The following is a 13,612-nucleotide window of genomic DNA, read 5'->3' on the forward strand; positions in this document are numbered from 1 at the left end:
AGTGTGCAGAGATTCCCTGAACACCCCTCGCCTGGGAGCTGCAGGGGCACGCTGGCGACCAGGCGCTCGCGGCTCCAGCCGGGCGGGAGCTGAGGCTCGGGGACCGGTGTGCGGCTCGCAGCCGGACACTTGCCGCGGGCCGAATGCGGCCTGCGGGTCCCTCCAGCCCAAGGCCTTGGGCTGCAGCCCCTGAAGCCCCGGCACTGATCCAGCCCTGGGCTGAGGGGTCGGAGGATGCAGTTTGGAGAGACGGGCGTGCGGCCGGGCCGTGTCACTGCGAGGGCGTGTCGGCGGTTGCCCGCCCCGAGAATGTGGCTGAGGGAGGCTCCTCCTGGAGCTGCCGCCGGGGCGGGCCGGGGAGCGGCTCCGGGGGCTGATCCTGCTCTGCAGAAGTAGGAGCGGCCGGCGCAGAGACTTGAGGCGGCAGAGCCGAACTCGGAGTCGCCAGGTAGGCCGGAGCCGAGCCAGGTCCCGGGGCAGCCGGGCGGCGTGACTGGGAGGGGGCGAGCCAGGCCGCCGGCCGGCCGGCGGGCGGCACCGCTTTGGTCTCCGTGGTGGTCCTGTCTGGAAGTCGGGGCCAGTCCGTGAGCCATGAGGTAACTTGGCGCCTTGCTCCCCACAGGGAGCCCTTGAGTGTCGCTGAGCCTCGCAGGCGGGGCTGGAATTCAGCTTCGGTAGCTTTGCTTGGTTCAGCTTCTTGACCTAAAACTCCCCAGAAACGCTTCATGGGGGAAAAGCTGCCCAGGCCGTTGCGGGGACAGTCTCTCTGCCTCCTACGTTCAGCGCCAAGCACCAGATTGCTTTGGCTGGGGAGATACGAGTGTAGTGCGGTCATTTGGGGGTTTTAGTATCCCTGTAAAAACGGCTCTTGCACAGAGAGCCGCTCTAAGGGCTGTGCCTTGAGGCTGAAGAACATTCCTCTGAAATAGCCATGTCACAGCGTTTCCAGTCTATCCTTTCAGCGTGTACAGCCACAGAGTGCTTCTTCAATGAAGTTAGTGGGTTTGTAATTATAATGGCTGGAATTTTTAAAAAACTGTCAGCGGTCTAGGGTCCTGCAGTTGCTTTTGTTCAGTGCCAGTACCACAAAGGCATTCTGTTGGCAATATTTAAAGAACATGTAAAACTTAGACTAGAAACCCATAACAACCAGTAATGCAGCCCAGATAAACTAACACTCCTTTTGATTAAAGGAGATTGAGAAGTGGGTGGAGAAGTGTTTTTTATTTAAACAAAAATTGGCCATAAAGACATCATATTTTCTTAAATTAGCGTTACACTACAGACAGCTGCTTTATCACAGTGGTAGTTGGACCTATCCAATGTCTGAGAACACATTTAAAAATACCTTCTGCCTAGAGTCTGTTTACCACTCATATCCCGCAAGCTAGATCAAAGACAGTACTTTGAAGCAAGTTCTCTTAGGATCATCTAGATACTATAATAAGTGGGGTGCTTTTTTTTTAGTGCCAGTAGTTGTCATTAATGCTTGGAGTTACTACTGAAGTAAAATTTCAGCTTTGCCTAGGGATTCCTTTGCTGTTGGGGCACCATTTTGTTCTTTTTTTAAAAAAGAGGTAAGACTGAGCCTCTCATAGCTATATCCTTAGGAGAAAGAAGGAACATTCTGATATCTAATATAATTTTCCAACTTAGCAGCTGGACAGGTACTTATAGTGCAATGCTCACACTGTCGATGATGGTGCCCCCATTGTGGATGCGATCTGCTGACCAAGGGAGCAAGTGTGAACATGAGATTCTGATTTTTGTCGACAAAAATTAGTAGTGTAGACATGGCCTAGGTCAGAGACTTTCTAGTAAAGAGCGTGTAATTGTTGTTTCTGTTGTTGTGCTTTGATCTAGTGCAGGGGTAGCCAACCTGTGGCTCTGGAGCTACATGCGGCTCTTCAGAAGTTAATATGCGGCTCCTTGTATAAGCACAGATTCCGGGGCTGGAGCTACAGGCACCAACTTTCCAATGTGGCGGAGGGTGCTCACTGCTCAACCCCTGGCTCTGCCACAGGCCCTGCCCCAACTCCACCCCTTCCTGCCCCCTCCCCTGAGCCTGCCCTGTCCTCGCTCCTCCCCCCACAGAGCCTCCTGCACACCATGAAACAGCTGATTGGGAGGTGCAGGGGGGGAGGTGCTGGGAGCAGGGGGGGGAACGGACTGATGGGGGGCTGCTGATGTATTACTGTGGCTCTTTGGCAATGTACATTGGTAAATTCTGTCTCCTTCTCAGCCTCAGGTTGGCCATCCCGATCTAGTGTTTGTCTTTAATAATAGAAAAAACCCAAAGATAAGCAATTTATTTCTGGAACATTATTTTCTTGTGAGTGGTTTCTTTTTCGATCAAGGTCGGGACAAAAATATTTGCAAAATCAGGGACAGCTGAGAAGCACGTCTGAGATAAATTATATTAAAAAATGCTTCTGTCTGCAAGTTACGCTGAATTACAACTAAATAAAGGGACACTCAACTTGTGTTTTTTGTTTTTTTTTACCTACTGTTGTTACAAGTAACACTTAAAATGGCTGTCTAAAAGATTATAGAGAGATTTCCTTTTTAAAGTTCATTTACATTGTGCATCTGACAGCACTTTTGTACCATCATTTTTACTGTTCCCCATCTCTCCTTCATGTGTCTTTCACACATCAACTGGAGAGAAATATTTTGTGACTGTAAAACCACAAAATTGACAGAGTTACTTGGGGGATGGGTGTAGCACCAGAAAGTATGTTAGTGTATTTTAATTGACTACATTTCAAGGTGGCTGTACCCATCTAATCAATCTTGGTATTTCTATCTGAGAGAAAAGAAATCTACATAGTATATCTGAAAAACAGAAAGGGCCAGACCTACACTGGCAGAACCTAGGTTGTGGGACTCCAGAGACCCCAACAACCTTCATTCAATGACACTAGCTGACTACAGTCTCCACTCCAGCAGTGGTCTGGACCTGGCTGGTATAGCCTACAGGGGGGGAGACTTGATTCAGTGCATTTCCAGGCAATATCCTATGAAGCCATAAATAAAGCTGCTTCCATTTTGCCCTATGAATCCCAAATGGAAGGGGTCAGTGATACTGCCTCCAGAGGTGTAGAGGATGCAAATTGCTGCTGCTTTAGCTTATAGTTTGAGGTCATTGAATGGGTCATTAAAGAGTTCATGATGGTTGTCCCCCCGCTCCCCCCCCCCCCCCAAAAAAAGGAATTTTTAGCCCCGTAGTCCTAGCCAAAGTCAATTTTAGGTTGTATTGTGCTTACCTTACATTCCCCTGTAATGTTACCTGGAAGCAAGAGTCTTCAGTTCTGTCTTAATTCATAGAATATCAGGGTTGGAAGGGACCTCAGGAGATCATCTAGTCCAACCCCCTGCTCAAAAGCAGGACCCATACCCAATTAAATCATCCCAGCCAGGGCTTTGTCAAGCCTGACCTTAAAAACTTCTAAGGAAGGAGATTCCACCACCTCCCTAGGCAACGCATTCCAGTGTTTCACCACCCTCTTAGTGAAAAAGTTTTTCCTAATATCCAACCTGAACCTCCCCCACTGCAACTTGAGACCATTACTCCTTGTCCTGTCCTCTTCCACCACTGAGAATAGTCTAGAACCATCCTCTCTGGAACTACCTCTCAGGTAGTTGAAAGCAGCTATCAAATCCCCCCCTCATTCTTCTCTTCTGCAGACTAAACAATCCCAGTTCCCTCAGCCTCTCCTCATAAGTCATGTGTTCCAGACCCCTAATCATTTTTGTTGCCCTTCGCTGGACTCTTTCCAATTTATCCACATCCTTCTTGTAGTGTGGGGCCCAAAACTGGACACAGTACTCCAGATGAGGCCTCACCAATGTCGAATAGAGGGGGACGATCACGTCCCTCGATCTGCTCGCTGTGCCCCTACTTATACATCCCAAAATGCCATTGGCCTTCTTGGCAACAAGGGCACACTGCTGGCTCATATCCAGCTTCTCGTCCACTGTCACCCCTAGGTCCTTTTCCGCAGAACTGCTGCCTAGCCATTCGGTCCCTAGTCTGTAGCTGTGCATTGGGTTCTTCCGTCCTAAGTGCAGGACCCTGCACTTATCCTTATTGAACCTCATCAGATTTCTTTTGGCCCAATCCTCCAATTTGTCTAGGTCCCTCTGTATCCTATCCCTGCCCTCCAGCGTATCTACCACTCCTCCCAGTTTAGTATCATCCGCAAATTTGCTGAGAGTGCAATCCACACCATCCTCCAGATCATTTATGAAGATATTGAACAAAACCGGCCCCAGGACCGACCCCTGGGGCACTCCACTTGACACCGGCTGCCAACTAGACATGGAGCCATTGATCACTACCCGTTGAGCCCGACAATCTAGCCAACTTTCTACCCACCTTATGGTGCATTCATCCAGCCCATACTTCCTTAACTTGCTGACAAGAATACTGTGGGAGACTGTGTCAAAAGCTTTGCTAAAGTCAAGATACAATACATCCACTGCTTTCCCTTCATCCACAGAACCAGTAATCTCATCATAGAAGGCGATTAGATTAGTCAGGCATGACCTTCCCTTGGTGAATCCATGCTGACTGTTCCTGATCACTTTCCTCTCGTGTAAGTGCTTCAGGATTGATTCTTTGAGGACCTGCTCCATGATTTTTCTGGGGACTGAAGTGAGGCTGACTGGCCTGTAGTTCCCAGGATCCTCCTCCTTCCCTTTTTTAAAGATTGGCACTACATTAGCCTTTTTCCAGTCATCCAGGACTTCCCCCATTCGCCACGAGTTTTCAAAGATAATGGCCAATGGCTCTGCAATCACAGCAGCCAGTTCCTTTAGCACTCTCGGATGCAACTCATCTGGCCCCATGGACTTGTGCACGTCCAGTTTTTCTAAATAGTCCCTAACCACCTCTTTCTCCACGGAGGGCTGGCCATCTATTACCCATGTTGTGATGCCCAGCACAGCAGTCTGGGAGCTGACCTTGTTCATGAAGACAGAGGCAAAAAAATCATTGAGTACATTAGCTTTTTCCACATCCTCCGTCACTAGGTTGCTTCCCTCATTCATTAAGGGGTCCACACTTTCCTTGGCTTTCTTCTTGTTGCCAACATACCTGAAGAAACCTTTCTTGTTACTCTTAACATCTCTCGCTAGCTGCAGCTCCAGGTGCAATTTGGCCCTCCTAATTTCATTCCTACATGCCCGAGCAATATTTTTATATTCTTCCCTGGTCATATGTCCAACCTTCCACTTCTTGTAAGCTTCTTTTTTATGCTTAAGATCCGCTAGGATTTCACCGTTAAGCCAAGCTGGTCGCCTGCCATATTTACTATTCTTTCGACACATCGGGATGGTTTGTCCCTGTAACCTCAACAGGGATTCCTTGAAATACAGCCAGCTCTCCTGGACTCCTTTCCCCTTCATGTTAGTCCCCCAGGGGATCCTACCCATCTGTTCCCTGAGGGAGTCGAAGTCTGCTTTCCTGAAGTCCAGGGTCCGTATCCTGCTGCTTACCTTTCTTCCCTGTGTCAGGATCCTGAACTCAACCAACTCATGGTCACTGCCTCCCAGATTCCCATCCACTTTTGCTTCCCCTACTAATTCTTCCCGGTTTGTGAGCAGCAGGTCAAGAAAAGCTCCCCCGCCAGTTGGCTCCTCTAGCACTTGCACCAGGAAATTGTCCTGGTGCAAGTGTAGTGTAGTGTTGTGTAGTGTTGCTTTGTGCTGTTAGACAAGAGGTGGAGTGGCTGGTAAAGTTTATAAAGTGCTTTGGGGAAGCTTTCTGGATGAAAAATAATGTGTAAATTTGTCATCATAATGCAAGAGATTATTCTTGTAAAATTTACCAGTCATCTGAATGTTGTGCTGATTGTGTGTAAAATAGTAACCTGTATGTTTGCTGGAACAGGTTTTTGAAATTCCTAAGTATTTGGCCTTTTCCGAGTAAGAAATATGGAGATGGAGAGGATGAACATGGATATGTCTGGTGAGGAGGAAGAGAAGGAAAACAATGAAAGAAACTCTAGAGTTTGTACTACCTGTGACAAGATTCATGAGTCCATTTCCAAATGGATGCTTCCTGAAAATGCCAGAGGAACCTACCTGGAAAGAGCAAACTGTATCCCTCCTCCCCTCTTCATCATTTCCATTAGTATAGCTGAGGTAAGGGTTCTTACCTGGTAACGTAAATGTTTGCATTTGTCTTGCATTGAACACTATTATTTTACAGTAACAACAGTCAAACTATGGGATTTAGATTATACACATTGCAGTTGTTTCACTTTAGAGTCACAGGCTTCTTGTCTGTTGTTCAGCACTGGAGTTTGCATGTGATCATAAAACATACTGAATTGAGCATTTTTAACTTTTTGATTATTTTCCATTTAGTAACTTCTTTCTCATTCATTGCACATTTGAAGCCCATATTATACATATTGACCACTATAACACCCTATTTTCAGTTCCTTGTAAGTCTGGCAAATCTTAACAGTGCAGGCTGAAATCTTCCATCTCTGGTTTCTGTTTCATGTTGAATTTTTTAAAATATTTGAGCAAAAATGGTTCCACATCAGCCTTTTCCGAGAATGAGCTTAGTGGAGAAATAAACTATTTATTTTGCATATATTTTCTTCTGACTTGAAACTTAGCAGGGGACAGTTCAGAGGTGTCCTAAACCTATGAAAATCCACACTCATTTGGCCAGTTTAAGAGCCTCTTAAAGTTGCTACTGGCACATGCGCAGGAGAACTTGTTCTGCACTTGGTGATTAAGTTTCCTAAAATCCGAAACCGAACTGCATGTGCTCTACTAGAATTCTTTGAATGGGTCAACAAGCATGTGGACAAGGGGTATCCAGTGGATATAGTGTACTTAGATTTTCAGAAAGCCTTTGACAAGGTCCCTCACCAAAGGCTCTTAAGCAAAGTAAGCTATCATGGGATAAGAGGGAAGGTCCTCTCATGGATTGGTAACTGGTTAAAAGATAGGAAACAAAGGGCAGAAATAAATGGTCAGTTTTCAGATTGGAGAGACGTAAATAGTGGTGTCACCCAGGGGTCTGTATTGGGCCCAGTCCTATTGAATATATTTATAAATGATCTGGAAAAAGGGGTAAACAGTGAGCTGGCAAAATTTGCAGATGATACAAAATTGCTCAAGATAGTTAAGTCCCAAGCAGACTGTGAAGAGCTACAAAAGGATCTCTCAAAGTGGGTGACTAGGCAACAAAATGGTAGATGAAATTCAGTGTTGATAAATGCAAAATAATGCACATTGGAAAATATAATCCCAACTATACATATAAAATGATGGGGTCTAAATTGGCTGTCACCACTCAAGAAAGAGATCTTGGAGTCATTGTGGATAGTTCTCTGAAAACATCCACTCAATGTGCAACAGCAGTCAAAAAAGTGAACAGAATGTTGGGAATCATTAAGAACGGGATAGATAATAAGACAGAAAATATCATATTGCCTCTATATAAATCCATGGTACACCCACTTCTTGAATATTGTGTGCAGATGTGATTGCCTCGTCTCAAAAAAGATATATTGGAATTGGAAAAGGTTCAGAAAAGGGCAACAAAAATGATTAGGAGTATGGAACGGCTGCCATATGAGGAGAGATTAACAAGACTGGGACTTTTCACCTTGGAAAAGAGATGACTAAGGGGGGATATGATGGAGCTCTATAAAATCATGACTGGTGTGGAGAAAGTAAATAAGGAAGTGTTATTTACTCCTTCTCATAACACAAGAACTACGGGTCACCAAATGATATTAATAGGCAGCAGGTTTAAAATAAACAAAAGGAAGTATTTTTTCACGCAACGCACAGTCAGCCTGTTGAACTCCTTGCCAGAGGATGTTGTGAAGGCCAAGAGTATAACAGGTTTCAAAAAAGGACTAGAGAAGTTCATGGAGGATAGGTCCATCAATAGCTACTAGCCAAGATGGACAGGGATGGTGTTCCTAGCCTCTGTTTGCCAGAAGCTGGAAATGGGCGACAGGGAATGGATCACTTGGTGATTACCTGCTCTGTTCATTCCCCCTGGGGCACCTGGCATTGGCTATTTTTGGAGGACAAGATACTGGGTTAGATGGACCGTTGGTCTGACCCAGTATGGCCATTCTTATGTTCCCAATTTTGATGACCTCGCTGTCCTCCCCAGTCAAAATATCTTTGACCGAGGGAAGGTGCGACCAGGCTATGAGCCCAGGAGTTTTAGTCTTGCCTCTTCCGCTGATTGGTTATTAATTGTCCACTTCTCAATCTTTATCCAGCAAGACTTCATATCCCTAGCAAGTATTATTCCCCCATAGTATATGTGAAGTAACTAAGGACCTTAGACATTTCACAAGCTCACTTCTGGCAGAAATGCTGATAAAATAGAGATCTCTGTGGCAGGCTCCAGTTTCAGCCACGTAATCCAACTGTCTCACTGAAAGTATAGGCCAAGTTGTTTTTGGTTATGAAGTCCTGCATACCCAGTGCCTGCAAAAGAACCAGGAATCCTGACTTCTTGTTCTTCTGTGGTCTAGCAAATGCATGATGGAATTTCTTCATTTTTTCAATTTTCTTTTTTCAAAGTCCAGTGTTTGTATGTTGTTTCCTGTGCGAAAAGAATGTTTGAGTTGGAAAACCAGGCACTTGAACATTAGGAAATGCTAGGACTGAGATTGCCTATGTAACCTTAACTCTGCCCCTTTGTGCATTTTGATTAGGTTTCACTTTCTAGTTACATTAACACAAACTTCTTGTTCTACAGTACTGTACTGCTCTGTCATTCAGATCCTGATTCAGCGGAATACTCAGGCATATCCTTAAAATCTATTGAAGTCAATGGGATTAAAGAACGTGCACAGTGGCAAGAACCCCTTTAAATCTGGTATTTCTTAATTTGAGTGCTTGGTTTTTGCATCTCTACCCTTGTTGTTTCCAGTGTGTTCTGACCATTACACACACAGTTGTATGTTAGTGAAATTATGCATTTCTGTATATAGAAGGTTTGAAATCTGCCATGAGACAATTGTATATCAAGGATTTGGGGATTATTGGAGGAAAATTGTTTATATTTCATAATTCCAAATGATTGTAGATGTTGTTAAAGTCTCTCATTGTTTCCAGATGGCTGTATTCATTTATTATGCTGTTTGGAAGCCCCAGAAACAGTGGATCACGCTGGATACAGGTGTCTGGAACAGTCCCTTTATTTATAGGCCTGACAAGAGGGATGAAGCTTGGAGATTCATTTCTTATATGCTAGTGCATGCTGGGTAAGCAATGTAACAATGGACTCTACAAACAGTCAACCTGTGGAACTCTTTGCCAAAGGATGTTGTGAAGGCTAAGACTATAACAAGGTCAAACAAGAACGAGATAAGTTCTTGGAGGATAGGTCCATCAGTGACTATTAACCAGGATGGGCAGGGATAGTGTCCCTAGCCTCTGTTTGCCAGAAGCTGGGAATGGGTGACAGGGGATGGATCACTTGATGATTCCCTGTTCTGTTCATTCCCTCTGAAGTACCTGGCATTGGCCACTGTTGGAAGATAGGATACAGGCTAGATGGACCTTTGGTCTGACCCAGTCTGGCCATTCTTATGTTCTAAACAGGTTTTTCAGAGAAGCCAAAGGGAGTTAGGTGCCACTCCATTAGGTTCCTCTGAAAATCTCAATCTGCTTTAAAAATTCATGTATTCATTTAGGAAAATGAAAGATTTTACCTTGTAAGATTTATAAAGATGATGTGGTCAGGATCCTAGTCTTAAGACTTGTCTGCAGGATGATGTTTCTGGGGCAGTAGGATCTGCATCATGATAGGCTGTCCCCTTAAAGGTAGTGATGCCTAGTTGTGAGCCAACCCCAGTCACATGGCATGGCCCTTCCAATATTTTGTGAGGTTTTGATATAGGCTAAGAAATAAGAGGTATTTGTGGCAAGGAAGCAGTCCCAAGAATAAATAATGTTTGGGAGAAATTTTATTACGTTTTTTTTTTTTAAGGGCCTTGGATCAGGAGCCTTGCAGAGTGGCCAGGGCAAGGCTCCCCTCTCACCCAACCAACCGGGTATGAGGTGGAAGAAGGGGACTAGTATGCTGCCTCTTCCCTGATAACAGGGCAGACAACAGCAGGAGAGCACTGCCTGTTGTACCCTCTGAGCCTGAGGACTAGTTAGGGAAAGGGGCCAGCTGAAAGTTGATAAGGCCCTACAGCTGTCCTAAATGATAACCCAGTGCAAAAGAGGAGAATGGAAGGCTGCTGTTTCAAGGAGAGAAACTGATGGAAATATCGCCCAGCTCTGGGAGGAGGGCTGGGACCTCCTGAACAGGAGCAAAAAGTCTATAGGGACTCTTACATGGACCTACAGTAGATGTGAACTTCAACTCAGAAGTGAGTTAAATGCTGTAGAAAAGTTAATAAATCGGACTCCCACAAAGGTGATATTGGTTTTGAAATAACCCAGTCTAAGTAATTAGTTGAAATAACCTGAGTTGGTGCTGGAGGCAATGAACCTGCAGGGCCACAAAGGTGGCCATGTTCAAGGGAAGCTCCCCATGACAGGGTCAGTAATGACAAGAGTGCCACCTAGTGAACTGCCAGCACCGCTTCCTGCAGCAGTGAGGTGTCACTCTCCATTCCAAAATCTGGCCTAATCCATCTGTGTTTAGTTTGCGAGATCAGTACAAGGTAGTATAGATATCATGGCAGTAGTATAGTTTTAATCCTACCTGAAAAGATACAAAGAAGAGCAACAAAAATGATTAAAGGCAAGGAACAGCTTCCATATGAGGAAAGATTAAACAGACTGGAGCTGTTCGGCTTTGAACAGAGATGTCTAAGGGGGGACAAGATAGATGTCTAAAACATCATGAGTAGTGTGGAGAAAGTGAATAAGGAAGTGTTACTTACTCCTTCACTAACACAAGAACTAGGGGTCTCCCTGTACAATTAATAGGCAGCAGCTTTAGAACAAACATAAGAAAGTACTTCTTCACACAATGTGCCAATCAATCTGTGGAATTCATTGCTAGGGTCCAAAGGTACAACTGGGTTAAAAAAAGAATTAGATAAGTTCATGGAGGACAGGTCCATCAATGATTATTAGCCAAGAGGGTCAAGGCTGCAACCCCGTTCTTTGGGTGTCCCTAGACCTCTGACTGCCAGAAGCTGGGACTGCATGACGGGGGATGGATCACTCAATAATTGCTCTGTTCTGTTCATTTCCTCTGGTGCATCTGGCACTGGCCTGTCATAAGGATACTGGGCTAGATGGACCATGGATCTGACCCATTATGGCCATGTTTTACTTTTTTTTTTTTTGAGACCTGTTCTTCATAACCTGTGGTCCAGTTCTGCCCTTCCACCAGAGTGCCTTACTCTGACTTATATGCAGACTCTGGCCTTCCTGATCCAAATGCATAGCCCAGACTCCACCCCCTAAAAAGTAAGGCTTACTTATTTTCAGTTATTTGAGTATATAATTATAACAGCTTTTATTTTGTCTTACTGACTTTTAAAAAAGTTATTTTGGCTGTAGAAATAAAGCCCCCAGGATGCTAGCATGCCATTTTATTATGTATTCGCTATAGTTTGAGAAAACTTTAAGTGTTAATTACAGTTTTGATATTTAAATATCAACATGTTTTTCCTTGCAGCATTCAACACATTTTAGGAAATCTCTTTCTGCAACTTATTTTGGGGATCCCCTTAGAAATGGTTCATAAAGGGCATCGGGTTAGTCTGGTGTATCTCGCAGGAGTGATTGGAGGTCAGTGTGTAATGGGAAATGGGTAAGCTTAAATGAAGAACTGTCTGTATCAGAAAATCAATGTATATTATTGCCACATCCCCTTTCCTGAACAGGGCAATCAAAGTTGTTAGTATACTGGATTGTGTAACATAACGAGTTCTCTTGGTGCAGAGAATGTTTGGACTCCAACCTTTTACCATAATAACATACTAGAAAACAACCCTATGTTCCACTCTACTCCTCTCAGGTGTTTACAGAAAATGTCTTCTTAAAGTTGCCATCAGGACTCTAGTTCTAAGGACATTTCTGTCTTTTCAGGTTCCTTGGCTAGCTCAGTCTGTGATCCCCTCCAGGCTCTCGTAGGGGCTTCAGGAGGAGTCTATGCTCTCATTGGAGGATACTTTATGAATGTTTTAGTGGTAAGGAAACAATTAGAAATGCACAGAAAAAAAAACAGATTCTTTGTGGATCCTTGTTCACTTTTGGGTAAATCTTATTTGTGTAAATAAGATGTTCAATTTTTTTCGGCAAAGAGGAATAATTAAGGAAAATGTAACTCCCACATACATATATGCTGAACAAACCATGTCTGTCCTTGAGAAATCAAAGCTTTATAGATGCTTTTTGTGCTATTAAAAGAGGAAAAAGTGAATATAGCAGTTGACATCATTTTCAGCCAAAGTGACATTGCACTATAGAAACTGCCATTTGTGATACCATGTAGTGCAGTATTCTGTCTCAGCTAGTGGCCAAAATCGGATGCTTTAGAAGTATAGGAAACCCCACAATTATGGAATAAGCTGCAAAGAAAACAAAACCAAAAAACCCCTCTAAACTCTAGGGCTTCAGTTAGAACTTGACTGATGCCCTGAAGCATGAGGGTTTGTATATCCCTTTAAAAATTGGCTATATATTCATGTAAATGTCTCATTGTACTGATCTCATTTTGGATGCAGTAGTTCAGCTTAACAGGAACTTTAAACCTTTATTTTGTGAATCTTTTATGTCTATCTCCCACACATACCAAAAAGCAATACAAACCCCAGCTTAATCAAACTTGCAGTCTAACGTAAAATCTTGGTGACGTCAGCATTGTTTAGCCAGAATAACTTCCCAAATGCTTGGAATGTGTGACAATCAGATGTTCTGGTCTTTCAGTATAAATGATGTAAAAGCACATGAGATCACTGTTAAGGTTTTGCATTGGAATGCAAGTTTTATGAAGCTGGGGTACATACTGATTTTTGGTGTCTGTGGGTGATGGAAGTGAAAACCGTATGGAGTATTGGTGAGCATTATCACTAAAGTTTTAGGGAAAACAAAGGTGGAAAGGAGTGTTTAGGTCTCTCCCAGTAACTTGTTACTTTCTTTCTTTTAAGATTTCAGATGAAGTGTCATGCTACATAATCTTAACTGCAACTAAACATATTTTTGTTTGCTAATTAAGGTCTTGGCTTCAGTGATCTCTAGTGTCAGAGAGGCTGACTGTACACTGGGTGGCTTTTTAAAAAATGATTTAATTTAATCAGTCACCAAAGGTGGGTCCTACTCTTTTAATTCTAAACATTGCTAAACATTAGTTCATGGAAACATCAGTTCTTCAGCAAATCTTCTCTTAAGTAGTTCAGTCAGCAGTCAGACCTTTCCTTTCTGTGTGATCAGAGGCAGTATGAATTATAAATGACACATTAAAGACTTCATATCACTAGAGTTTTCAAGTAAACAAGGATGGGGCCTGGTTCAGCAAATAGCATTGAGTCTCCACCACCAAAGGCATGAGAGGCGCTAAAGAAAATTGGTATCCTTTGTGTAAGACAAAAACATTGTTTTGCTGGATAATCATTCTCAAAGGGCTGACAGCACACAGATTGCATCT

At 43.8% G+C, this 13,612-nt stretch overlaps 1 protein-coding gene across 3 annotated transcripts in view; it reads left to right on the plus strand.

Moving 5' to 3' along the window:
* Positions 1-13,612, plus strand: part of RHBDL2 (rhomboid like 2) — a 21,031-nt gene continuing 7,419 nt past the window's right edge. For 2 of the 3 annotated variants that reach the window (XM_073318025.1, XM_073318027.1), the window contains exons 1-5: positions 1-448; positions 5,894-6,147; positions 9,112-9,260; positions 11,642-11,754; positions 12,055-12,155. In XM_073318025.1, the coding sequence (XP_073174126.1) occupies positions 5,938-6,147; positions 9,112-9,260; positions 11,642-11,754; positions 12,055-12,155 (573 nt within the window). In that variant the 5' untranslated portion in view covers positions 1-448; positions 5,894-5,937. The other variant, XM_073318026.1, reaches the window with a different exon arrangement.

This window comes from Lepidochelys kempii, chromosome 19 (assembly GCF_965140265.1).
Source record: "Lepidochelys kempii isolate rLepKem1 chromosome 19, rLepKem1.hap2, whole genome shotgun sequence".
NCBI lineage: Eukaryota > Metazoa > Chordata > Testudines > Cheloniidae > Lepidochelys > Lepidochelys kempii.